Consider the following 26,939-nt stretch of genomic DNA (forward strand, 5'->3'; position numbering starts at 1 on the left):
AGTACTGACTGGAGAAATGTTTTCTTTCTGTCGCTGTTTCGTCAGGTATGTTGTGTTACTTTTTACGTTATGCCCTTTTGATACTGATCTCTGTGGGAGAGGGGCACGTTAAAGAGAGTACTGACTGGAGAAATGTTTTCTTTCTGTCGCTGTTTCGTCAGGAGTGAAAATAAATGTACATCCTGAATGAAGCTACACGTCTGGGTCGTCGTCTTTCTACACAACACAACGCAGAGTCAGACACAGCCGGTTACATATATTCATTACTCGTTATTTTCTACTAATAGTTAATTAAAGACTGTATAATTGCTATTTTGCACATCCCTTTCAAGATTTCAAGATTTTCTAAGGTTTATTGACACATCATATACACAACTATGGTGTAGTTATGCAATGAATGAAAAACTTGGGTCGCAGGTTCCTCAACAGTGCATTACAAGACATCTATCAATATGTGTGTATACCTCCACCATTAAACTGTCAAATTCTGCACATTTCTTATAATATCTACATAAGAGTATAATTAATGTGTATAATATCAGTTAAAATAAGTGCTTCAACATAGTTAACATTACAGGAAAGCAATATATTAGACGTTAAGTACTTTGTCAGGCTTAATATTTATCTTTTGATACCCCCAAAGCTTTTTTCTTATTTAAAAGAAGAACTTAATCTAAAGCATCATTTAATGTTTAAATAAAGGTTAATTCATTTTTCTGTTTTGCACCTCCTCCTATTAATATCTTTGTACATCCTGCACTCACTGTTTTATTGTAGAGATCACTTATAGTATCTTCTTGATTTTTTATATTCTATATATTTCTATCATTGACCTTCTACTTTCCCCCTATGAAAGTATATACTCTTAATATTTTTTCATCAAATATAACACATAAAAACAATAATTCAATAACGTGCTTTAACCACTAGGCGGTGCACACAAGGTACACACAGCCATAATAACTTTGTATTATTAGTGTAGGACAATTATGTACGTACAACATCTGAAGATGTGTAGTTTTATTCATTCTTTCACATAATTTCACAGCATATTGCTATACTATTTCAGATTCAGTATTTACATTCTTATTCAAAGAAAATCAGTAATATCTTTAAAAACTCTATAAATAAAGAACTACGGCAGATCTGTAATATGTAATGCAGCCGAACCGTGTATTACAATGCCGTTACGTGATGACTTTCAAAGAGAAAAGCAAGAACACTCGGAATTAAGTATTATTTTATTTTTTTTAAGTGTTTTTCCGATTTCATATCATATAAACACCAAATCCCAACATGCATTGCGGCTAAAACATCCAATCAGCGAACTTAAACCATAGCTGAGGATCTTGGGTAATCGCTTGAAATGCCTACTTCTGTTTCCGGTTATTTTTCTTTTGAAATTCAGTTCCTGACGGACGCCAAAAAAGCCAGAGATTATGGAATTAAACAAATAAATAAAAACAAGGATAGTTGTGTGTTATTGGTGAGTAAATAACAGTGTGTTATTTTGAAAAGAATAACAAATTAGAAGGAAAAAATGATTTAAAAAAATACAGATTTCAGTATCCTGAGGCTCTGAGCCCCATTTCTTTTCCTCACAGATGACAAAAAAAGTCAGACATTATACGATTTAAAATAAAAACAATAACCGTGGCTTGATATTGAGTAAAAATATATTTTTATGAACCCCACAGCTTCCGGTCTTCCAAGACCCGAACGGACAGAAAGACGTGCTGCAGGCAAAACATACGGGTTGAATTATGCTAGCCATGTCCGGGACAGCAACTTCACAAGCAGTTGAGACAGCAGTTTCGGTCTTTTTTGCCTGCTTCGCCTGTTTCGTCTCCGTTTTCAACGCAGGTTTCAGCATCACATCGGCTTGTTCTAATTTATAGTCCAAATTATGTTCACACGATACGGGTTTAACTCAAATTTGGTGGTTTTAAATGAAAGTTAGAAAGTAAAGTTGTGGGAGGACGAGACAACGCAGCCCTCACATGTTCGCCCAACCGGAAGTCTTTAACTATATTTTGATGCTAATACTTTTTTACTTTTACTTGAGGAACATTTTGAATGCAGGACTTTTACTGTAATAGAGTATTCCTACACTCTGGTACTTCTACTTTTACTCAGGTACAAGATCTGAGTACTTCTACTTTTACTCAAGTAGGCCTACTAGATCTGAGTACTTCTACTTTTACTCAAGTACAAGATCTGAGTACTTCTACTTTTACTCAAGTACAATATCTTTGTAAGTCAATTAGTTTGTCATTGAGCACAGAAACAACCTGAAACACTACTTCCAGTATAACTCAATGAACACACATTGAAATATAACATGGCCTTTGACCTCATTCACACAGTACAACTGAGGTATTCATAGACAGATATCTGTGTGCTGGGACGTACTATGAGATTGTACATTTGTTCACTGTCTCATAGCATATTTTAGTTTACTCGGTGCAGACAGGTTGTATTGAATCATGCAGACACTGCCCTTATTTTAACCTCTTATTCCTTGAGCCAACTCCCTATTAGAGAACGTGCTGTTCAAGCATTGTGTCACTAACAGGTGAAGGTATGTCACCATCGGTTGACAGTTTTGAAAGGTTGGGCTATTTTGATTGCTTACTATGTTATCATTAAAAAATGATACAAAAAGTGGTCATATGAATTAGTTACTATTTTTTAAAAATTAATTACCTGTGTACTGCCAAATGTAAATTCACACTAGAAGGGCTTTTTTTTTATTTTATATGTTATCAAAATTAGTTTAGCTCCCATCTGTACTCTGAGTGGTTTGTTCATATATCATCAATAGCCAGATTTATATACTGATTATTGATGATTGCGTTAAGGATTATAACATCTGTTTCCCTAAAAAACATGTGGAGAATAAATGTTTCGTAAAGGCTGCTGACAGTTTTCTGGATTTATGTAGTGGTACAAACCCATATCAAAACTCCCCTCTGTAAAAACCTTTGACTCTAATAAGTCGACAATAAAACAAGAATTTGATCCTGGTTTTAACCAGTGAACACATTTCTGTGCTGTTTCTGTATGCGTTAGTATATTTAAAGATAACATTTCAGAAAACGTGTACTGTAATAAAAAACAAAGCCATAATGTGAGTGAAACATTTTTAATTGTAATATTATTCACCATCCACCTCTTTAGAAATAATGACATTTCAAATGATAAGCTCCATCTTTTAAACAGGGCATTAATAAAATAGACTTTACAATAATATGTCATTCAATTCTGATATTTAAAAAACCCTTTATTTATCTCCCAGTCAGACGGGACGTTTGCAGTCAGTTAGTCTCACCTGTACAGGCAGTGCTGGAGTGTGTTCAAGGTGAAGAATGAGATAATAATCATTAGAAGCAGTCCAACCAGTCAGACCGCTCTCACTGACACAGGCTGCAGCCATCAGACACTTAGATTAGCTTAGTTTAGCATATATACAAGGAAAAGGGGGAAATAGTGAGTGACGAAATACACATTTAAGTGTACTTAATATATCTCTGTACACAAACTGAAATATAAAAACAATTTGGCAACTTGTTTTGCTCCCAGTCAAGAAATAGCCCGACCCATAATCCCCTGTTAAACGTCTTATTGATGTTTTTACTCCTCTGATTTGGTATGGATTAAACAAACTGGATTCAGAGCTGCTGATAGGTGGATGTTGTTACCTTTGGACAGGCTGGCTTTGTCTTCCCCTGTTTCCAGTCTTTATGCTAAGCTAAGCTAACCAGTTGATGGCCTTATTTCTAACAAACATATACAGCAATCTTAATATCTATGATCAGCTGATCCAAGAGGGTTTTAAATAGTTGATAAAGCTTCAGAAGAACCAAAGCTGTCAGACAAATGTGAATATTGAAGTAAATGGAAATAGTCAAGTACATTTGTTAAGCTACTTTCCCAAAGTTGAGAACTAGTGAAAACTGTACTTCAGTAAGTACATTTAAAAAAACACAAAAAATAACATTCTTTGTTCCTTTTTTAATCCATTGAGGCTTTGTTCAAACTTTACAAGCTGTGTGCAGAGAGGTGGACGAAATACAATCAACATAACACAACAGACAGCTGAGATGTAACATTTAAATTTCCCTCGTTTGTTAAACCACTGCAGCCTAATGTTTAATGATCAGATATTGTTGATTCTCCAAGTAACTGTCAACACACATGTACCAATATACTATCATTCAATTATCAATCCTGAACCTCCCCCTTTAAAACACACCAGAGAGACCCATCATTTTCCCCTCAATTATAAAAAAAAAGTATATACAGTATTTTACTAATGAAAAAGGACTGCATTACTTCCACTAGTAATGTCTGCTAGTATGAAACACTTTTTGAACACACAATTCTGAGACAATAAATACTTTTCTTGTCCCCCTGACATATAAAGAAGTGGTCAAAGTTTATTTCTGAGTAAATCGTTTTCTGATCACTTCAAGTCATGACGGCAGGTAGTGCAATCCGTAGAATAAACTAGAGTACATTAGAACATACTCATCAGTATGTTATGTGTTTGTATGCGTCTCATCAAGGTGAACCATATGTAATAATAATAATAATAATAATGCATTTATTTTATAAGGCGCCTTTCAAGGCACTCAAGGTCGCCGTACAACAAGGTTAAAAACAATTTTTACAAACATAGTTAAAAGCAAAACACAGTTTAAAAACATAACTACTAAAAACATACAGCTTGCAGCACAGGTCAGCCATACGCTTGCCTGAACAGGTGGGTTTTGAGGTGAGTTTGGAAAGTGGTGATAGTGTCCATGTTTCTAATATCAGGGGGGAGGGAGTTCCAGAGGTGAGGGGCAGAGCGGCTGAAGGCTCTTGACCCCATGGTGGAGAGACGGGCTGGGAAAACTTTGAGAGTGATGGAGGAGGCAGACCTAAGAGACCGGGTGGGAATGTTGACATGGACAAGGTCAGACAGGTATGGGGGGGCGAGGTTATGAATGGCTTTGAAAGTATGAAAGAGGATCTTGTAGTCAATGCGGTGTTTAATGGGAAGCCAGTGGAGTTGGTGTAGTACAGGGGTGATGTGACTGATGACAGGGGTTCTGGTGATGATACGGGCAGCAGCGTTTTGGACCAGTTGGAGTTTGTGTAGGTGTTTGTGGGGGAGACCATAGAGAAGGGAATATGATATGATATGTGATCAGATTCTGAAACATTAACAATGTGTACAATGTACTTCCCCAGTTGAATACATTTATTACATTTAGTGAGAGTGAATCTTTCTGAAGAAAACAAAATGGTTGTTCTACTCAGTGTGATTGACAGGAGAGATGATCAGAGGGACAGAGTTTTTACCACCTTCATTCAGACCGGGACTAAAGTATGGGTAGAGTTTCTCTTTGAAGCAGCAGCCAGTGAAGGAGTAGATCAGAGCTGCAGCATCAACATCATAAAAGGAGACCAGACCCTCCTCATAATCCACAAACACCCCCACCTTCTCAGGCTGAGACTTCAGAGAGAGACTGACTGGAGGACTAGCACCAGCTTTGTACTGATTTTCATTCCTCAACACTATCGTCCAGTAACCTTTCTGAGGAGACAGTGAGAATATTCTCTTCCTGTTGATCGACTCTCTGGCCACTCCTAAACCCCACTCAGTCTTCCCTTTAACCTGAACCTCGTAATAAAATCTTCCTGAAGAGAAACTCTGCTTTGCTAAGACATTAGCACAAGAATCAAATCTCTCTGGATTCTTTGGGAGATTCTTCTTCACATCACCAAGTTTAACTTGTTTTCCATCATCAGACAGGATGAGTGCAGGATGTGCTGTATCAGGATCAAGAGTCACCTCCACCTCAGACTGCTGGACCCTCTTCAGCTCCACCTCGAGCAGCTTCTTCATCTGTTTCCTGAGCGTCTCCTCCAGCTGAGTCACAGCTCTCCTCACAGTCCCCTCATATGAAGGTGGACGGACCCTGACTTCTGTCCAGTTCTTGGTGGGTGGAGCAGCGTTCAGGGACGTGAAGCTTTGGAGGAGGTGGAGCTGGTCTTCAGAGCGTGAGAGCTGCTCCACCTCAGAGCTTCTCTTCTTCAGCTCAGAGACTTCCTGTTCCAGCTCTTTGATGAAGCCTTCAGCCTGTTCCTCTGTCTCTCTCTGCTTCTCTTTGATGGTGTCCATGAGCTCGGCCTGGCTTCTCTCAACAGACTCCTTCAGAGCGGTGAAGACCTGAACACCATCTGCTATCTCTCTGTCTGCTCCTTCCTTACTGAGCTCCACTGAGCGGTTCATCTCCTGAATCTTCAGTCGTCTCTTCTGGATCATCTGCTGGATTTCAGCCTCTGTCTTCCCCAGCTCAGCCTTCTTTCCTTCATATTCTTCTTTCAGAGGAACAACATCATGTGTCTTGTGGTCTAAAACAGTGCAGAGCATGCAGACACACACCTGGTCGGTCTTACAGAACAGCTCCAGCAGTTTATCGTGCTTCACACACATCCTGCTTTCCAGGTTTTCCACAGGGTCGATCAGCTGATGCTTTTTGAAGCCTGCATTTTTCAGATGAGGCTCCAGGTGAGTCTCGCAGTAGGAGGCCAGACACACCAGGCAGGACTTCAGGGCCTTCAGTCTGGTTCCAGTGCAGGCGTCACAGGGAACTTCTCCTGGTTTGACAACGTGTTGCTCTGAGCTGCTGCTGCTGGCTTTCTGTTGAGCTGACTGTCTGAACTGAGCAGCCATCTCAGAGATGAAAGTGTTGACCAGCAGCTCAGGCTTTATGTTGAAAACCTCTTTACAGTTGGGACACTGACTCGGGACATTTCTATCCCAGTGTTCAGAGATGCAGGCTTTACAGAAGTTGTGTCCACATGGTGTGCTGACTGGATCAGTGAACACATCCAGACAGATGGAGCACAGAAACTGATCTTCAGTCAGCAGACAGCTGGCAGCAGACATGTCTCTCTGGGGACAAAAGTTTGAAAAAAACACAACTGTAATTACATATTCTCTATTTGCCAGTTCATAGAGTCCTACTATGAACCCAAACATGTAAACTACCCCAACGTTTTATGCGAGAAATGACATACATAGACTAATGATAACCAAAGACATTTAGGTTTTTTGTCTGTGAGAATTAAAATTCAAGTTCAAATGAAATCTGCAAAATCATAGCAGCATTCAGTTTAAACTCTAAGAAACACAATGTGTAAGCTCTAATACTGCTGGGGGATTTTGCCATTGTTGAACAGAGGAGTGAAACCTCCTGCTGAGCATCACTGAAGTTAATACTAGTTGTTAAAAAACAGTAAACGTGATCAGCTTCAAAAGGCAGACAGCAGTTACTACAGAAACAGGTTCAAAGCTCAAGGCTACTAACCACAGTGTGTACAAATGATGTATGAAATATGTAATTGTCATGCCTTTCTATAAGCAACACTTGTAACATAACACCAGACCCCTTGCTTTGGACGGTCCAGAACAAATCTACTATTTAGATTCTACTTTGTTTAATAGAGTCATTTGTAAAGATGTTTTCAAATACAGGAAATATGAAAATAAGTATAAGCTAATGCTAGCTTTGACTGTATGCTCTCTAACCTAACTTAACCAGATATACATTGTATTTTTGGCGTTTTCTAATTTAAATGTTGAGGTTTTTATCTTAACAGACACATTTATATTGTATAATATTCTTTATATGGTCAAATGGATGTAATACAGTCAGATTCTGATTTTAATCCAACTCTGACTAAATATTTAGTTAGTGATGTGTCTGTAGTGTACTCACCAGTGTTTGCAGAGTCCTGCTGTGTTGTTGATAAAAAGCTGCTGGATTCAGTTGAGTGTTTCTTCAGAGAAACAGAGACTTGTCTCGGCTGCTGCTCTGCTGTCGCTCAGACAAACAACAGCTTTCATTTCTGGGAAATGGAAACTCTTCTCTTACAGTGTGGTCCCACCTCTCAGGGGCAGTTTGCCAAGAGGGAGTGGAGGAAGAACTATTCAGGCTTGTTGTTTAACTTTGTGACGATGCATTTTACAGCTGATCCAAGAGGCTTTTCAAATATATAAGTAGGAATATGTTCTCAATACATAAAGGACATCTCTTTACACATCTGGAGATGTATAGCTATATTTCACAACGCTGTGTTATGGTCCCTGTTTAAGAGCAGCAACATGTCCTCCTCTCTGAACAGACTGTTTGAAAATGGGTATTGTAAGAAATATGAGGATTAAAGGCTTGTGGAGTTATACACTAAACACACAACATCTAAATCCTCTTATTTTATGCGATATTAATCAAAGAGGAAGGTACCCGGGAGGAAGACCCGCCCCCCGTCGAGAACGGCCAATAGGAGAGGACTATACACTATAACATATGATGGACAGGAAAAAACGCTCTCTCTCTACCCCGGCCACGCGATAAACAACAGCAGGCAGCAGCACCCCACGCGAACCGGAGAGCCACACCTCTCTTTCACATTCCATTTGTATCACCGTATCATTTGTTTAATTACATTCTGTTAACTTTTAAATAAGCTTCCTTGGACTCTTTTCAGCTAATCCTGCTCTCAGGTTTAAATCACCTTTAACAGTCTGTACTTAATTGCCATTTGTTGCTACTTTGTACCACTACATTTAATGAATACCTTTAGTTACTTTACAGATCTGGATGAATGATAAAGTGTTAAATCAGACTAGTTCCACCTGGAGTAAATCCACCAGCTACCCTGCAGTATACAAAGTCATTCAAACTATCTGCACCTTCACCAGCTTTGAGAACACTTTCATGATCAATCATTATAAAACATATCATATATATTATTCTGAGATGGACCAATCTGCACAATGACTACTTTTACTGTCGCTACTTTAACTATATTTTGATGCTGATACTTTTCTACTTTTACTTGAGCAACATTTTGAATGCAGGATTTGTATTGAGTATTCCTACACTCTGGTACTTCTACTTTTACACAAGTACAGATCTGAGTACTTCTCCCACCTCTGAGGAAAAGTCTAAGAACCTGATTGTGACCCTTGACCTCCATTGAACCACAGCTGCTTTGTTTCTTGAGCGCTCCATCATCGAGCGCGGCCTGACTTCCTTCCACGATGTTTCCTGCATTCGCTTCGTCAGACGCACGAGCCAGAGAGACTTCCTGAACATCCAGTCAGACGGCGGGTAAACCTCGTATTTGTAAACCTACTTTGCAAAAAACAGATTATTATTCTAAAAGGTCTTTTATACTATTTTGAGGCATCCTTTTTTTTAATTTCCTGCTTTTTTACACAGTCTCTCTCCAGTAGATGTTAGCTCTGAGTGTTAGCCATGCTTGATAATGTAAACAAAGACCATATTACGTCCAAAACTGTCACGCATTGTTTCTCATAGCAACGTTTCTGATTGGGCCGTGGGTGTAAAGCCCGCCCACATTTCAGATATTACGTCATATCGGACGCAAATCTGGATCAGCTCGCTGAACCTGAACACACCATACGACTACAACTCCGTCATGCAGTACCACAGGTTACCAAGCATTCATCTTCATTTATATACTAACATAATGGATATAAGTCAAAGGAACATTTCACCCAAAACAATGAATTGTAGACAGAACTGAGGCTTGAATTGCAGTAAGGAGAGCCCATACAAGTGCAAATATATTTCTACGGACCCAAAAACAGCAAAATATGTTTCAAAAAGGTTTATATTTGAAAAGTAGTCCAGTAGCCTGGACAGGTGAGTAACATTAAGAATTTATATATTTCCGGGTCAATTTGAATTCTGAGAAAAAATAAAAATCTTAGAAATATCTAATTATGAGTAAAAAAATCTAGTCTTGACAAAAAGTCAAATTCTGAGAAAATTTTGAGAAAAAAGTCAAAATCTGCAAAAAAGTTCAAATTCTGAGAAAAAAGTTCAAATATGAGAAAATAATCTAATTAGGAGGAAAAATGAAAATTATGAAAAAAAGTCAAATTTATGAGTAAAAAAAAGATAATTCTGTAAAAAAGTAAGAATTGCAAGAAAAATTGAAATTGTTCTAATTCTGAGAAAAAAATATAATTCTGACAAAAAAGCTGAAAACACTTTGAATAGTCCAACCCATCTCTTCTTTTATTATTATTCTTAATAAAGCAGCTAAATTAAGTTATTATAGCAACAGAATTAATAAACAGTTGGCGAATAATAATGATAGATAATATTTAAACGCATAACATTGATAAGAGTGAAACCAGGATTAAAATAGGTCACAAGCTCTCAAAGAAATGCAAAATATGAAATGTACCTTATCGGCGTTTTTCTAAATTGCACAATAAATATGTCGTCATAATAATGAGATAGATCAGATTTGTTTTGGTGATTGAACCGACTCGTTTAGGAGCATTTGAGTCTCAATGGTTTCTAAATGTTTAATATATATATACAAGCTAATAATAATGAAGCCTCTGTGCTCTTAATGTTTCCAGGTATGCCTTCAGTGGGAACAATAAGCCCACCATGGTGCCGATCCCCAACGCCAACGTAGAGTTTGGCACGGCCAATCAGATGAGCAGGAACGACATCAGCAGACTGAACACGGTGTACAAATGTTGAAAGGTAAGAAAACACACGCTGGGTTCCCTTCATTCATCTGTTTTCAGGGCAAAGGAAAGTGTGTTTGTCGCCTTTAACGTGTTTCTTCTGTTCCAACAGGTGGTGAAGAAACCCTGAGGACATGGGGCCATTTTTAAACATCAAACCAGATCTTTATAGCACAGTATGAGAAAGTGTGTTGATAATAAATCTTCAAACATGTTCGATGAAGTGTAGTTTGTAGTTTGTGCACTTGTTAACACTTTTGTACTTTAGACAATGTTCCTTAATTTAAATTCTACTGCCTAAGATTGAAGAAAGGTGTGAAGAAGAGGTGAAAGGAGATGTGTAAAAGCTGCAGAATCTCTTACGTATAAACTCAAAATCATACTGCTTTTTAGTGTCTGTGTTTCAAACCACTGGAGCTTATTTAGTTTTAAAAAACAAATCCATTAAAAAGCATCATCAATCATTTGTTGATCTTGTATTTAATTAAGTGTTAAGTAACTGAAGCTGACAAAATAATCGTTTTTGAGTCAAAAAACATATCGTCTGACTTCATACTGAGTGTTTGTGGTGTTAGCATAATTTAATCTATCTCTTAGTCTTGTTGACTAGAGCTCAAGGAGGACATTACCTCTAATCGAGGAAATAAAAGGTATTTTCTTTATTAAAACCTCAATAATGTGAAGATGATTTTCCACATCTTTCTCGTTGACACTGTTAGCGGATATATGGCTGCATAATCCAAAGAAACGAACACGGTGTTTGAATGTTTAATGTGAATATTGATCAACTGCTTTGAGATTAAGCGTTCACTGCAGGTCGTTGCTAAAAGACGCTCTGCTTTTTAATGAATAAACAATGTTTTGTATAGTAAAGGGTTTTTTCTGCACACAACTACAGCACACTTTATTTGAAAGGCTAATTAATACATAAAAACATATTCAAGATAAGTAAAATAAAGAATCTATCTTCAGCACAAAACTTGACTGCATGTAAGTGTAGATGTTTGTCCACTAGGGGGCGACACTTCCTCACAGTTCACAGGGAAACACCTGGTAGTAGCACACCTTTACAGAACTGCTTTAATGACACATGTATTTAAGCATCACCACTAAAACTAAATGTGTTTTCCTCAGAATTTAAATGAAAAATCACCATTTATTTTAATGAGAAGTTTCAAATGTACACCTGAAACCAGAAATGCCAATACAAAACAAGTGAATGAATAATGAAATAATACATATAGAGTATATTATTCACCATCCACCTCTTTAAAAATAATGACATTTCAAATGATAAGCTCCATCTTCTAAACAGAGCATTAATAAAATAGACTTTACAAGGATATTTCCAGCAATTTTGATATTTAAAAAACCCTTTATTTATCTCCCAGTCAGACGGGACGTTTGCAGTCAGTTAGTCTCACCTGTACAGGCAGTGCTGGAGTGTGTTCAAGGTGAAGAATGAGATAATAATGATTAGAAGCAGTCCAACCAGTCAGACCGCTCTCACTGACACAGGCTGCAGCCATCAGACACTTAGATTAGCTTAGTTTAGCATATATACTAGGAAAAGGGGAAAATAGTTAGTGATAAAATACACATTTAAGTGTACTTAATATATCTCTGTACGAAAACTGAAATGTAAAAATTATTTGGCAACTTGTTTAGGTCCCAGTCAGGAAATAGCCCGACCCATAATCCCCTGTTAAATGTCTTATTGATGTTTTTACTCCTCTGATTTGGTATGGATTAAACAAACTGGATTCAGAGCTGCTGATAGGTGGATGTTGTTACCTTTGGACAGGCTGGCTTTGTCTTCCTCTGTTTCCAGTCTTTATGCTAAGCTAAGCTAACCAGTTGATGGGCTTATTTCTAACAGACACATACAGCAATCTTAACATCTATGATCAGCTGATCCAAGAGGGTTTTAAATAGTTTATAAAGCTTGAGAAGAACCAAAGCTGTCAGACAAATGTAGTTAAGTAGAAATGGAAATAGTTAAGTAAATATATTTTCCTACTTTCCCTAAGTTGAGAACTAGTGAAAACTGTACTTCAGTAAGTACATTTAAAAAAACACAAAAAATCACATTCTTTGTTCCTTTTTTTTTTTAATCCATTGAGGCTTTGTTCAAACTTTACAAGCTGTGTGCAGAGAGGTGGACGAAATACAATTAACATAACACAACAGACAGCTGAGAGGTAACATTATAATATCCCTGGTTTGTGAAACCACTGCAGCCTAATGTTTAATGATCAGATATTGTTGATTCTCCAAGTAACTGTCAACACACATGTACCAATATACTATCATTCAATTATCAATCCTGAACTTCCCCCTTTAAAACACACCAGAGAGACCCATCATTTTCCCCTCAATTGAAAATTATTAAAAAAAAGTATATACAGTATTTTACTAATGAAAAAGGAGTGCATTACTTCCACTAGTAATGTCTGCTAGTATGAAACACTTTTTGAACACATAATTCTGAGACAATAAATACTTTTCTTGTCCCCCTGACATATAGGTGGTCAAAGTTTATTTCTGAGTAAATATTTTTCTGATCACTTCAAGACATGACGGCAAGGAGTGCAATCCGTAGAATAAACTAGAGTACATTAGAACATACTCATCAGTATGTTATGTGTTTGAATGCGTCTCATCAAGGTGAACCATATGTGATCAGATTCTGAAACATTAACAATGTGTACAATGTACTTCCCCAGTTGAATACATTTATTACATTTAGTGAGAGTGAATCTTTCTGAAGAAAATCAAATGTTTGTTCTACTCAGTGTGATTGACAGGAGAGATGATCAGAGGGGCAGAGTTTTTACCACCATCATTCAGACCGGGACCAAAGTATGGGTAGAGTTTCTCTTTGAAGCAGCAGCCAGTGAAGGAGTAGATCAGAGCCGCAGCATCAACATCATAAAAGGAGACCAGACCCTCCTCATAATCCACAAACACCCCCACCTTCTCAGGCTGAGACTTCAGAGAGAGACGGACTGGAGAACCAGCAAGAGCATGGTACTCATTTTCATTCCTCAACACTATCGTCCAGTAACCATCCTGAGGAGACAGTGAGATGATTCCTTTCCTGTTGATCGACTCTCTGGCCACTCCTAAATCCCACTGAGTCTTCCCTTTAACCTGAACCTCATAATAAAATCTTCCTGAAGAGAAACTCTGCTTTGCTAAGACATAAACACAATAATCAAATCTCTCTGGATTGTCTGGGAGATTCTTCCTCACATCACCATGTTTAACTTGTTTTCCATCATCAGACAGGATGAGTGCAGGATGTGCTGTATCAGGATCAAGAGTCACCTCCACCTCAGACTGCTGGACCCTCTTCAGCTCCACCTCAAGCAGCTTCTTCATCTGTTTCCTGAGCGTCTCCTCCAGCTGAGTCACAGCTCTCCCCACAGTCCCCTCATATGAAGGTGGACGGACCCTGACTTCTGTCCAGTTCTTGGTGGGTGGAGCAGCGTTCAGGGACGTGAAGCTTTGGAGGAGGTGGAGCTGGTCTTCAGAGCGTGAGAGCTGCTCCACCTCAGAGCTTCTCTTCTTCAGCTCAGAGACTTCCTGTTCCAGCTCTTTGATGAAGCCTTCAGCCTGTTCCTCTGTCTCTCTCTGCTTCTCTTTGATGGTGTCCATGAGCTCGGCCTGGCTTCTCTCAACAGACTCCTTCAGAGCGGTGAAGACCTGAACACCATCTGCTATCTCTCTGTCTGCTCCTTCCTTACTGAGCTCCACTGAGCGATTCATCTCCTGAATCTTCAGTTGTCTCTTCTGGATCATCTGCTGAATTTCAGCCTCTGTCTTCCCCAGCTCAGCCTTCTTTCCTTCATATTCTTCTTTCAGAGGAACTACATCATGTGTCTTGTGGTCTAAAACAGTGCAGAGCATGCAGACACACACCTGGTCGGTCTGACAGAACAGCTCCAGCAGTTTATCGTGCTTCACACACATCCTGCTTTCCAGGTTGTCCTCAGGGTCGATCAGCTGATGCTTTTTGAAGCCTGCATTTTTCAGGTGAGGCTCCAGGTGAGTCTCACAGTAGGAGGCCAGACACACCAGGCAGGACTTCAGGGCCTTCAGTCTGGTTCCAGTGCAGACGTCACAGGGAACTTCTCCTGGTTTGACAACGTGTTGCTCTGAGCTGCTGCTGCTGGCTTTCTGTTGAGCTGACTGTCTGAACTGAGCAGCCATCTCAGAGATGAACGTGTTGACCTGCAGCTCAGGCTTTATGTTGAAAACCTTTTTACAGTTGGGACACTGACTCGGGACATTTCTATCCCAGTGTTCAGAGATGCAGGCTTTACAGAAGTTGTGTCCACATGGTATGGCGACTGGATCAGTGAACACATCCAGACAGATGGAGCACAGAAACTGATCTTCAGTCAGCAGACAGCTGGCAGCAGACATGTCTCTCTGGGGACAAAAGTTTGAAAAAAACACAACTGTAATTACATATTCTCTATTTGCCAGTTCATAGAGTCCTACTTTGAACCCAGAAATGTAAACTACCCCAACGTTTTATGCGAGAAATGACATACATAGACCAATGATAACCAAAGACATTTAGTTTTTTTTGTCTGTGAGAATTCAAATTCAAGTTCAAATGAAATCTGCAAAATCATAGCAGCATTCAGTTTAAACTCTAAGAAACACAATGTGTAAGCTCTAATACTTTGGGGGGATTTTGCCGTTGTTGAACAGAGGAGTGAAACCTCCTGCTGAGCATCACTGAAGTTAATACTAGTAAAAAACAGTAAACGTTATCAGCTTCAAAAGGCAGACAGCAGTTACTACAGAAACAGGTTCAAAGCTCAAGGCTACTTACCACAGTGTGTACAAATGATGTAAGAAATATGTAATTGTCATGCCTTTTTATAAGCAACACTTGTAACACAACACCAGATCCCTTGCTTTGGACTGTCCAGAACAAATCTAATATTTAGATTCTACTTTGTTTAATAGAGTCATTTATAAAGATGTTTTCAAATACAGGAAATATGAGAATAAGTATAAGCTAATGCTAGCTTTGACTGTATGCTCTCTAACCTAACTTAACCAGAGTTTACATTGCAGTTGTTTTTTGGCTGTTGCTAATTTAAATGTTGAGGTTTTTATCTTAACTGACACATTTATATTGTATAATATTCTTTATATGTCAAAATAGATGTAATACAGTCAGATTCTGATTTTAATCCAACTCTGACTAAATATTTAGTTAGTGATGTCTCTGTAGTGTACTCACCGGTGTTTGCAGAGTCCTGCTGTGTTGTTGATAAAAAGCTGCTGGATTCAGTTGAGTGTTTCTTCAGAGAAACAGAGACTTGTCTCGGCTGCTGCTCTGCTGTCGCTCAGACAAACAACAGCTTTGATTTCTGGGAAATGGAAACTCTTCTCTTACAGTGTGGTTCAACCTCTCAGTGGCAGTTTGCCAAGAGGAAGTGGAGGAAGAACTATTGAGGCTTGTTATTTAACTCTGTGACGATGCATTTTACAGCTGATCCAAGAGGCTTTTCAAATAGTGTATTGAGCATAAGTAGGAATATGTTCTCAATACATAAAGGACATCTCTTTACACATCTGGAGATTTATAGCTATATTTCACAACGCTGTGTTATGGTCCCCGTTTAAGAGCAGCTGGTGAAACACTTCCTCCTCCCTGAACAGACTGTTTGAAAATGGGTCCGTACTTAAATGCAATTTTTTGCTACTTTGTACTACAATTAATTAGTAAATGGTGTACTTTTACTCCTCTACATTTAATGAATACCTTTAGTTACAGATTTGGTTTAATGATGTGAAATATAATCAAGTCTTAAATCAGACTTTAAGTATATTTTGATGATAATACTTTTCTAACTTTACTTGTGTCACATTTTGAATGCAGGACTTTTACTGTAACAGAGTATTCCTACACTCTGGTACTTCTACTTTTACTCAAGTACAAGATCTGAGTACTTCTACTTTTACTCAAGTACAACATCTGAGTACTTCTACTTTTACTCAAGTACAAGACCTGAGTACTTCTACTTTTACTCAAGTACAAGACCTGAGTACTTCTACTTTTACTCAATTAGAAGATCAGAGTATTTCTCCTACCTCTGAGGAAAAGTCTAAGAACCTGAATGTGACCTTTGACCTCCTTTGACCTCCATTGAACCACAGCTGCTTTGTTTCTTTCTCCTCAGCTTCTCTTGAGCGCTCCATCATCGAGCGCGGCCTGACTTCCTTCCACGATGTTTTCCTGCATTCGCCTCGTCAGACGCACGAGCCAGAGAGACTTCCTCAACATCCAGTCAGACGCCGGGTAAACCTCGTATTTGTAAACCTACTTTGCAAGAAAACAGATTATTATTCTAAAAGGTCTTTTATACTATTTTGAGGCATCCTTTTTTTTATTTCCTGCTTTTTTCCACATACTCTCTCCAGTACAGGTTAGCTCTGAGTGTTAGCCATGCTTGATAATGTAAACAAAGACCATATTACGTCCAAAACTGTCACGCATTGTTTCTGATAACAACGTTTCTGATAGTGTCGTGGGTGTAAAGCCCGCCCACATTTCCGATATTACGTCATATCGGACGCAAATCTGGATCCGCTCGGTTGTTCCCCCGTTTTTAGAGATTTGGGTACGGAAGAAAAGAGAGAGGATTTTATTTTCTGACACTTTGTGAGTTCCCTAACACACCGGGGACACATATTTGTGTACAAAGGACATAAAAAAGTGCATTTTGCATGATAGGAGATCTGTAAATGTTGTGTTTGTTGCAGCTGCTACTCGTACGTGGGGCGTCGGGGCTACTCCCAGACCGTGTCTCTGGACCAGCAGGGCTGCCTGTATCACAGCACGGTTCAACATGAGCTGTTGCACGCTCTCGGGTTCAACCACGAGCAGTGCCTCTCCGACAGAGACCAGCACATCCGGATCCTGTGGAAGAACATCCAGTCCGGTCTGTATCCTAAACTGTTCTTATTAAACATCCATGCTCTAAAACACCCTCAAATAAGCCCTTAATAAAGTATTTTTTAAAACATCATCCGAGGCGTGTCCCATGTCTCACCTGCACCACCTCTCTAGACCTCGGCCTGGGTTTTAAACACTTTTAGGGACACTTGGTTGACTTTATTTTAGGATATTTTCCCTCCCCGTGTGCCTATGTAACCGGCTGTGTCTGACTCTGCGTTGTGTTGTGTAGAAAGACGACGACCCAGACGTGTAGCTTCATTCAGGATGTACATTTATTTTCACTCCTGACGAAACAGCGACAGAAAGAAAACATTTCTCCAGTCAGTACTCTCTTTAACGTGCCCCTATACAAATTAAACTCTCCCACAGAGATCAGTATCAAAAGGGCATAACGTAAAAAGTAACACAACATACCTGACGAAACAGCGACAGAAAGAAAACATTTCTCCAGTCAGTACTCTCTTTAACGTGCCCCTATACAAATTAAACAACACAGAAATACATTGTGAACACCCGTGAGACACTACAACAAAAATAAGTAATAAAAAGTAACTTAAAGTGCATAAAGTCGACACTAAAACACGGAAATTGCTTCTGGCTGAAGAGCCGCCTACCTCTCCCACAGAGATCAGTATCAAAAGGGGAGAACGATGCATGAACCCCGCGAAAAAAAGGGGAACAGTGTCACATACATAAGGAACGTAGGGGTACACGCTAAAATTATAGTTCCACATACTGATGTGAGTCCTACTGCGTCAGGTATTAACACAAGATGAAACAAGAATAAACACAGATTTTGTGTAATTATATAGACATATTTACATAATATATTATATACAAATGAGACATAACTGTCCCTGTTACACCTACCAACCCGTGTGTATTTTATATTTTACATTTGGGTTGATCTGATTTTTATTACTAGCACTTAGTTTTAAAAGCACTTATTTAAAAAAAAAAAGCACTTTTATTTATTTATTTATTATTTTTTAACACTAATTTTACCTGCATGCCGATTTTAAACAAAGTCAAGATCGGTTATTTTAGCCAGATGTTTTTAACCCACTTACCAGATCTTTTACCAGATGCTGTGGTACGCAGCCTCGGACACCCCACCGGGGGAGACCCCTCGGGGGGGCAGGAGTACAAGTTTTAACCCCGCCACATACGCTCTGTGCTGCAGCCGCTGCTCTCTTTTATCCCTTTTATTCAATTTTCTTAAAAATATTTTTAACACAGACCAAACAGGGCTTTTATAAACTTGTATTGGTTTTACTACAGGAGTTTTTAAACAAAAAATATTGACCCGAGAGCCCGTGCATCACGCTGCACTCCTATGGAGGTTCCCCAAAACCCTAACCAAGTCTTCACCCTAAAATGAATGATCCCCTAAATGGGGACCTCCCTTATGTCCCCTTAAGGGAGGCGAGACCCCACACGTGATTGTATAAACAACTTTTGGTCCCCACAAGGATAGTGATGCTAGGTGGATCGCCGGATGCTAGTGGATCGCCGGAGCTGTTAGATTAACATTAACATGCTTATTGTAGTTGTAAGTGCACTGCCTCGCGGCCTGTAGCACCGTCCTTGATGGAGCATATGTGTGGGCTGGACCTGTATTTTACAGGAGAGGAGGGAGCAGAGAGTAGAGTAGTTGTCGATTCTTGTTCTGTTTTCTGTGAATATCTGCCTCACCCTCTCAGACTTTGAGTTGCACGCGCTGCTAAAGAGACGTGTTACCATGGAAACCAAACAATGGTGTAGCTGTATTAAAGTCCGAGTGGAAATGAAATCGGGAGTCTCCCGATAAAATCGGGAGGGTTGACAAGTATGGCCATCAGACACTTAGATTAGCTTAGTTTAGCATATATACTCGGAAAAGGGGGAAATAGTGAGCCTGGTTTTTTCCCAAAAATTCCAAAATACACATTTAAGTGTAGGCTACTTAATATATCTCTGTACACAAACTGAAATGTAAAAACAATTTGGAAACTTGTTTTGCTCCCAGTCAGGAAATAGCCCGACCCATAATCCCCTGTTAAACGTCTTATTGATGTTTTTACTCCTCTGATTTGGTATGGATTAAACAAACTGGATTCAGAGCTGCTGATAGGTGGATGTTGTTACCTTTGGACAGGCTGGCTTTGTCTTCCCCTGTTTCCAGTCTTTATGCTAAGCTAAGCTAACCAGTTGATGGCCTTATTTCTAACAAACATATACAGCAATCCTAATATCTATGATCAGCTGATCCAAGAGGGTTTTAAATAGTTTATAAAGCTTGAGAAGAACCAAAGCTGTCAGACAAATGTGAATAGTGAAGTAACTGGAAATAGTCAAGTACATTTGTTAAGCTACTTTCCCTGAGTTGAGAACTAGTGAAAACTGTACTTCAGTAAGTACATTTAAAAAAACAAAAAATAACATTCTTTGTTCCTTTTTTAATCCATTGAGGCTTTGTTCAAACTTTACAAGCAGTGTGCAGAGAGGTGGACGAAATACAATTAACATAACACAACAGACAGCTGAGATGTAACGTTTTAATTTCCCTCGTTTGTTAAACCACTGCAGCCTAATGTTTAATGATCAGATATTGTTGATTCTCCAAGTAACTGTCAACACACATGTACCAATATACTATCATTCAATTATCAATCCTGAACCTCCCCCTTTAAAACACACCTATCATTTTCCCCTCAATTATAAAAAAAAAGTATATACAGTATTTTACTAATGAAAAAGGAGTGCATTACTTCCACTAGTAATGTCTGCAAGTATGAAACACTTTTTGAACACACAATTCTGAGACAATAAATACTTTTCTTGTCCCCCTGACATATAAAGAAGTTGTCAAAGTTGATTTCTGAGTAAATAGTTTTCTGATCACTTCAAGTCATGACGGCAGGGAGTGCAATCCGTAGAATAAACTAGAGTACATTTGAACATACTCATCAGTATGTTATGTGTTTGAATGCGTCTCATCAAGGTGAACCATATGTGATCAGATTCTGAAACATTAACAATGTGTACAATGTACTTCCCCAGTTGAATACATTTATTACATTTAGTGAGAGTGAATCTTTCTGAGGGAAATCAAATGGTTGTTCTTCTCAGTGTGATTGACAGGAGAGATGATCAGAGGGGCAGAGTTTTTATCACCATAATTCAGATGGGGACTAAAGTATGGGTAGAGTTTCTCTTTGAAGCAGCAGCCAGTGAAGGAGTAGATCAGAGCTGCAGCATCAACATCATAAAAGGAGACCAGACCCTCATCATAATCCACAAACACCCCCACCTTCTCAGGCTGAGACTTCAGAGAGAGACGGACTCGAGGACCAGCACAAGCTTTGTACTGATTTTCATTCCTCAATGATATCACCCAGTAACCATCCTGAGGAGTCGGTATGATGATTCCCTTCCTGTTGATCGACTCTCTGGCCACTCCTAAATCCCACCCAGTCTTCCCTTTAACCTGAACCTCGTAATAAAATCTACCTGAAGAGAAACTCTGCTTTGCTAAGACACAAGGACACAAATCAAATCTCTCTGGGTTCTTTGGGAGATTCTTCTTCACATCACCATGTTTAACTTGTTTTCCATCATCAGACAGGATGAGTTTGGGATGTGCTGTATCAGGATCAAGAGTCACCTCCACCTCAGACTGCTGGACCCTCTTCAGCTCCACCTCAGACTGCTGGACCCTCTTCAGCCCCACCTCAAGCAGCTTCTTCATCTGTTTCCTGAGCGTCTTCCCCAGCTGAGTCACAGCTCTCCTCACAGTCCCCTCATATGAAGGTGGACGGACCCTGACTTCTGTCCAGTTCTTGGTGGGTGGAGCAGCGTTCAGGGACGTGAAGCTTTGGAGGAGGTGGAGCTGGTCTTCAGAGCGTGAGAGCTGCTCCACCTCAGAGCTTCTCTTCTTCAGCTCAGAGACTTCCTGTTCCAGCTCTTTGATGAAGCCTTCAGCCTGTTCCTCTGTCTCTCTCTGCTTCTCTTTGATGGTGTCGATGAGCTCGGCCTGGCTTCTCTCAACAGACTCCTTCAGAGCGGTGAAGACCTGAACACCATCTGCTATCTCTCTGTCTGCTCCTTCCTTACTGAGCTCCACTGAGCGATTCATCATCTGAATCTTCAGCCGTCTCTTCTGGATCATCTGCTGGATTTCAGCCTCTGTCTTCCCCAGCTCAGCCTTCTTTCCTTCATATTCTTCTTTCAGAGGAACTACATCATGTGTCTTGTGGTCTGAAACAGAGCAGAGCATGCAGACACACACCTGGTCGGTCTTACAGAACAGCTCCAGCAGTTTATCGTGCTTCACACACATCCTGCTTTCCAGGTTCTCCTCAGGGTCGATCAGCTGATGTTTCTTCAGGCCTGCTCTTGTCAGATGAGGCTCCAGGTGAGTCTCACAGTAGGACTCCAGACACACCAGGCAGGACTTCAGGGCCTTCAGTCTGGTTCCAGTGCAGACGTCACAGGGAACTTCTCCTGATTTGACAACTTGTTGCTCTGAGCTGCTGCTGCTGGCTTTCTGTTGAGCTGACTGTCTGAACTGAGCAGCCATCTTGGAGATGAAAGTGTTGACCAGCAGCTCACGCTTTATGTTGAACACCTCTAAACGTGTGAAAAAAACACAACTGTAATTACATATTCTCTATTTGCCAGTTCATAGAGTCTTAATATGAATCCGAAAATGTAAAACTACCCCAACGTTTTATGTTAGACATTACAAACATAGACAACCGAGTCTCACAAAAAAATGTGTAATAACTACGTTGGTCCACAACGTAGGACGTAGTATTTCTACAAAAACACCTCTGAAATGGTAAGATCCCTACGTTTTTGTTCCCCATTCATTCCAATGGCTGGCGTCTATGTCACGTGATCTTCACATTTCTCCCTGCAGAAAAAAAAAACATGGCCGAACTTCGTTTTATTCTCGGTGTAAATTTAAATGCCTATTTTAAAGTTAGTTTGGCCATTAAAATGCGTTTTGATGTAATTTGATGCGAGAAATATGAGTTGTTATTTCAGATTATGTGTGCAGTAGATGTACATGATCTTTAGTTTGCTAGTTATTACGAAGATTACTTCAGGAAATTGTGTCTATACAACGTTTTCATTGTTACCAAGGTGGTTGCTAGGGACGCTGCTATCGATATTATTTCTGTTATGTTGTGTCACTGTTTAATGGTGTTATCTTTATTGCTACCCCCTTCCCCGTCAATGTGTTGGTCCACAGCGCAAACGTATTAGTTTAACAAAATCCGCATCTAAAATGGTGGCATATACGTTATTTTCCCCTGTGCAATTCCAGTCTCACATGTCGCATCTCACATCACATCGTCATAAACAAATACCGGAAACAGACCGAAAACACTTTATTCCGAGTGTGCTTGCTTTTCTCTTTGGAGGTCATCACATAACGGCATTGTAATACACGGTTCGGCTGCATTAAATGTTACATATCTGCTGTAATTCTCTATTTATAGAGCCTTGATGAGAAGACTTCTAGACAAACATGAGGAACTGCCGCCAACACTGAAAACGTGACGTGGATCATAAATATATCAGCAATTAAACAACATCTTACATTTATTTTCACACAATACATCTCCTCACAGTATCAACACTAATTCGGCTGGCTTTTATGTTTGATCCAATTGTTAGATAGGCTGTATTTACACCATAAACGTGCACTCCTGATATAAAGGGACACCTCGTTGTTAAACCATGTTATTGAATTTCATTATTTTTATTATTAGATATTAATAGGATCCCTATAAAGTATATTCATAACTCGTTATTCTCTACTAATAGTTCATTAAAGACTGTATATAATGATTATTTTTGCAAGATTTCAAGATTTTCTAAGGTTTATTGACATATATACACAAACGGTGTAGTTATGCAATGAATGAAACACTTTGTGTATACCTCCAGCAATGTTAACTATGTTGAAGCACTTATTTTAACTGATATTATACATATGAATTATACTCTAATATAAGATGTATGTAGATAGTATAAGAAATGTGCAGAATATGACAGTTTAATGGTGGAGGTATACACACATATTGATAGATGTCTTGTGATGCACTGTTGAGGAACCTGCGACCCAAGTTTTTCATCTCCGGCCTTGTCAGATATTGAACAATCAATAAATAAATAACACAGAATTATTAAATATGAAACTCAGAATTTGTGTGATTATACTAAATGATTTACAAATAAACACCACTGCATATTTACAACTGTTACACATGCTGATGTAACGCAAATGTTTCCAACTTGGGATCAATAAAGTATATCTTATTTTAGGATTATCGATGGCTACTGCCAGATTTGCTAAATGTGCCTCTGAACCTTGACAAGTGCATGTTACAGGCTTATCAATGAACAACAGGAGGGGTCACAAACATAAGACCAGCTGTTAAATAAAGCTCTTCTGACCTTAGCTGTCATGTGGGTATAATGCTAACCATTATGGGCACAAGCAATTTTCACCCATTTATTAATGATATGTTTTAAATTTGAGTGTTTCCTATCCCCTAAACCTCCAGGGATGTACACTGTTTAATACTGGCAACTTCTTATTATGGGAAATATGAAAACGTCTTTTAAAACTACAACTCCCAGTAGAGACGTGCCATAAATAGAGAACATGTTAGTTTTGGGGACGGAGTGGGGGAGGGGGGGACGGGGTGGATCCGTTCAAATCCAGTTTTGGACAGTCTGCCGTGGTTCCATCCCATTTCAAGTGCTGTTCGACACTCGGCGTAACCCTCGGAGCACACTCTCCAATCACAGAGCTTGAGGACTATCACGGGGTTGGTCAAGCGAAGCGGAGGGAATACTTACTTCCGGGTGTAATATTCTGTAAAGCAAATGAGCTGCTCCGACCCTCGGTCCTGACGGACTCCAACTTGTGTTTATTAATCAAAAAAATAAATAAACACAAGGATAATTATGTGTTATTGTTGAGTAAATGGAGAATTGCACAGGGGAAAATAACGTATCTATTGTTGTGATTGACATTATTCACCCACGGATCTATGGGTTAGGGTATTGTTCTGCACGGACATTTTAGTGAGCCGGACTTCTTGTCTCCGCCGGTCTGGTTTTGAGATGCTAAGGCCCAATCCCAAACCACTCCCTCGACCCTACCCCTCCGTGACGGAGTGAACTCCGTTTGTAGCCACACTCGCAGCTCAACGAGGCTCCCTCCTGTCAGATGGAGGGAGTAAATACAGCGGCAAGCTTTGGGACGGCCTCCCCTTTCTCCGGCAGAAACAGGAAATGCCGTAACTGTATGTAACAGCGATTTTCAAATCAGCATCTCAGACAAAAAATGTAAATTAATAACTCAAATAAAACTCCAAACATATTTCATTGTGTTACTTTTTTGTAAAGCTCTTTTAGTTTTAAACCTGATGTTTATAAGCTTATTAGTTTTACCAACAGTCTGTAAATATACACAATTTTATAATAAAATACACACATTTACCTTTTTCTAGACTAAACATAGGTATGATCCTAAGTTAAAACATATGAGGTTATCATGAGGTTGTTAACATCGCAGTTTATCAGTGGATGTTTGCTGGAACTACTTGTAACTACTTGTAACAGCGTGCTTCCTGACGGAGGCACACAGCGTGACTCTGGTCAGGTAGAGACCGGTCTCAAGTCAGCACCGCTGCAGACTCGCTGTTTGAGGGCTTGATAGCCCACACCGCTCCACACTCGTTGGTTTGGAACAGCCCTCAATATGGCGGACCCTCCGCGTGAACGCGCAAACGGAGAGGTAGGGTGTAGGGGTAGGGTGTAGGGGGCAGTTTGGGAATGGGCCTCCATAAAAGTCTAGCTTGTACCTTTGATACCCCGCCTCCGACTCCCATCTCTCGGCACCACACTATGCCACAATTTTAGATGCGGATTTTGTTAAACTAATACGTTTGCGCTGTGGACCAACACTATAAATTGACGGGGAAGGGGGTAGCAATAAAGATAACACCATTTTACACAACATAACAGAAATAATATCGATAGCAGCGTCCCTAGCAACCAACTTGGTAACAATGAAAACATTGTATAGACACAATTTCCTGAAGTAATCTTCGTAATAACTAGCAAACTAAAGATCATGTACATCCACTGCACACATAATCTGAAATAATAACTCATATTTCTCGCATCAAATGACATCAAAACGGATTTTAATGGCCAAACTAACTTTAAAATAGGCACTTTACACCGAGAATAAAACGAAGTTCGGCCATGTTTTTTTTTTCTGCAGGGAGAAATTTGAAGATCACGTGACGTAGACGTCAGCCATTGGAATGAATGGTGAGAAAAAAAGTAGGGATCTTACAATTTCAGAGGCGTTTTTGTAGAAATACTACGTCCTACGTTGTGGACCAACTTAGTTTTACACGTTTTTTTATGAGACTGGTTTGACATAGACCAATGACAACCAAAAACATTTACGTTTTTTGTCTGTAGGAATTTAAATTCAAGTTCAAATGAAATCTGGAAAATCATAGCAGCATTCGGTTCAAACTCTAAGAAACACAATGTGTAAGCTCTAATACTTTTGGGGAATTTTGCCATTGTTGAACAGAGGCGTGAAACCTCCTGCTGAGCATCACTAAAGTTAATACTAGTAAAAAACAGTAAACGTTATCAGCTTCAAAAGGCAGACAGCAGTTACTACAGAAACAGGTTCAAAGCTCAAGGCTACTAACCACAGTGTGTACACATGATAAAAGATTAAATGTGTAATTTTCATGCCTTTTTATAAGCAAAACGTGTAACATAACACCAGATCCCTTGCTTTGGACGGTCCAGAACAAATCTAATATTTAGATTCTACTTTGTTTAATAAAGTTAATTATAAAGATGTTTTCAAATACAGGAAATATGAAAATAACTACAAGCTAATGCTAGCTTTGACTGTATGCTCTCTAATCTAATTTAACCAGAGTTTACATTGTATTGTTGGCTGTTGCTAATGTAAATGTTGAGGTTCATATCTTAACTGACACATTTATATTGTATAATATTCTTTATATGGTCAAATGGATGTAATACAGTCAGATTCTGATTTTAATCCAACTCTGACTAAATATTTAGTTAGTGATGTGTCTGTAGTGTATACTCACCAGTGTTTGCAGAGTCCTGCTGTGTTGTTGATAAAAAGCTGCTGGATTCAGTTGAGTGTTTCTTCAGAGAAACAGAGACTTGTCTCGGCTGCTGCTCTGCTGTCGCTCAGACAAACTTCAGCTTTCATTTCTCGGAAATTGAAACTCTTCTCTTACAGTGTGGTTCCACCTCTCAGTGGCAGTTTTTCAAGAGGAAGTGGAGGAAGAACTGTTGAGGCTT

General features: G+C 39.3%; 2 protein-coding genes and 1 long non-coding RNA gene across 4 annotated transcripts in view; 1 reads left to right on the forward strand and 2 right to left on the reverse strand.

Moving 5' to 3' along the window:
* LOC307038433 (E3 ubiquitin-protein ligase TRIM21-like) overlaps positions 1–7,927 on the reverse strand; it is a 76,862-nt gene extending 68,935 nt beyond the window's left edge. Inside the window, exons 1-2 of one of the 2 annotated variants that reach the window (XM_079679822.1) lie at positions 7,776–7,927; positions 5,843–6,949 (exon numbers count right to left, since the gene is read on the reverse strand). In XM_079679822.1, coding sequence (XP_079535948.1) covers positions 5,843–6,943 — 1,101 coding nt within the window. In that variant the 5' untranslated portion in view covers positions 6,944–6,949; positions 7,776–7,927. Of the gene's footprint in view, positions 1–5,842; positions 7,352–7,775 lie in introns of those variants that run through there. The other variant, XM_079679821.1, reaches the window with a different exon arrangement.
* Positions 7,928–9,455: 1,528 nt separating this feature from the next.
* On the forward strand, positions 9,456–11,367 carry LOC307039049. Its single transcript, XR_013808121.1, has 3 exons — positions 9,456–9,515; positions 10,460–10,589; positions 10,686–11,367. It is a non-coding gene; the product is annotated as an uncharacterized lncRNA (long non-coding RNA).
* A 1,739-nt stretch (positions 11,368–13,106) lies between these two features.
* LOC307041260 (uncharacterized protein) lies at positions 13,107–26,891 on the reverse strand. The gene is made up of 4 exons (XM_079684569.1): positions 26,720–26,891; positions 20,633–22,170; positions 15,840–15,900; positions 13,107–15,010 (listed from the first exon to the last, which is right to left on the reverse strand). The coding sequence occupies exons 2-4, from the start codon at positions 22,120–22,122 to the stop codon at positions 13,361–13,363; spliced, it is 3,201 nt and encodes a 1,066-aa protein (XP_079540695.1). The 5' UTR covers positions 22,123–22,170; positions 26,720–26,891; the 3' UTR covers positions 13,107–13,360.
* Between the last annotated feature and the right edge of the window lie 48 nt (positions 26,892–26,939).

The sequence above is a fragment of the Notothenia rossii genome (assembly GCF_949606895.1).
Source record: "Notothenia rossii genome assembly, chromosome: 5".
Lineage (NCBI taxonomy): Eukaryota > Metazoa > Chordata > Actinopteri > Perciformes > Nototheniidae > Notothenia > Notothenia rossii.

Excerpts from the sequence above, each read along its gene's own strand:
- LOC307041260 (XM_079684569.1), bottom strand. The coding sequence starts at position 22,122 with ATGGCTGCTCAGTTCAGACAGTCAGCTCAACAGAAAGCCAGCAGCAGC. Across the intron at positions 15,901-20,632 it reads ATTTCCCTCAGAAAGATTCA|AAACACTCAACTGAATCCAG; the intron begins CTCTCACTAAAT and ends GTTTCTCTGAAG. Across the intron at positions 15,011-15,839 it reads GCAGGACTCTGCAAACACCG|AGAGACATGTCTGCTGCCAG; the intron begins GTGAGTACACTA and ends TTTTGTCCCCAG.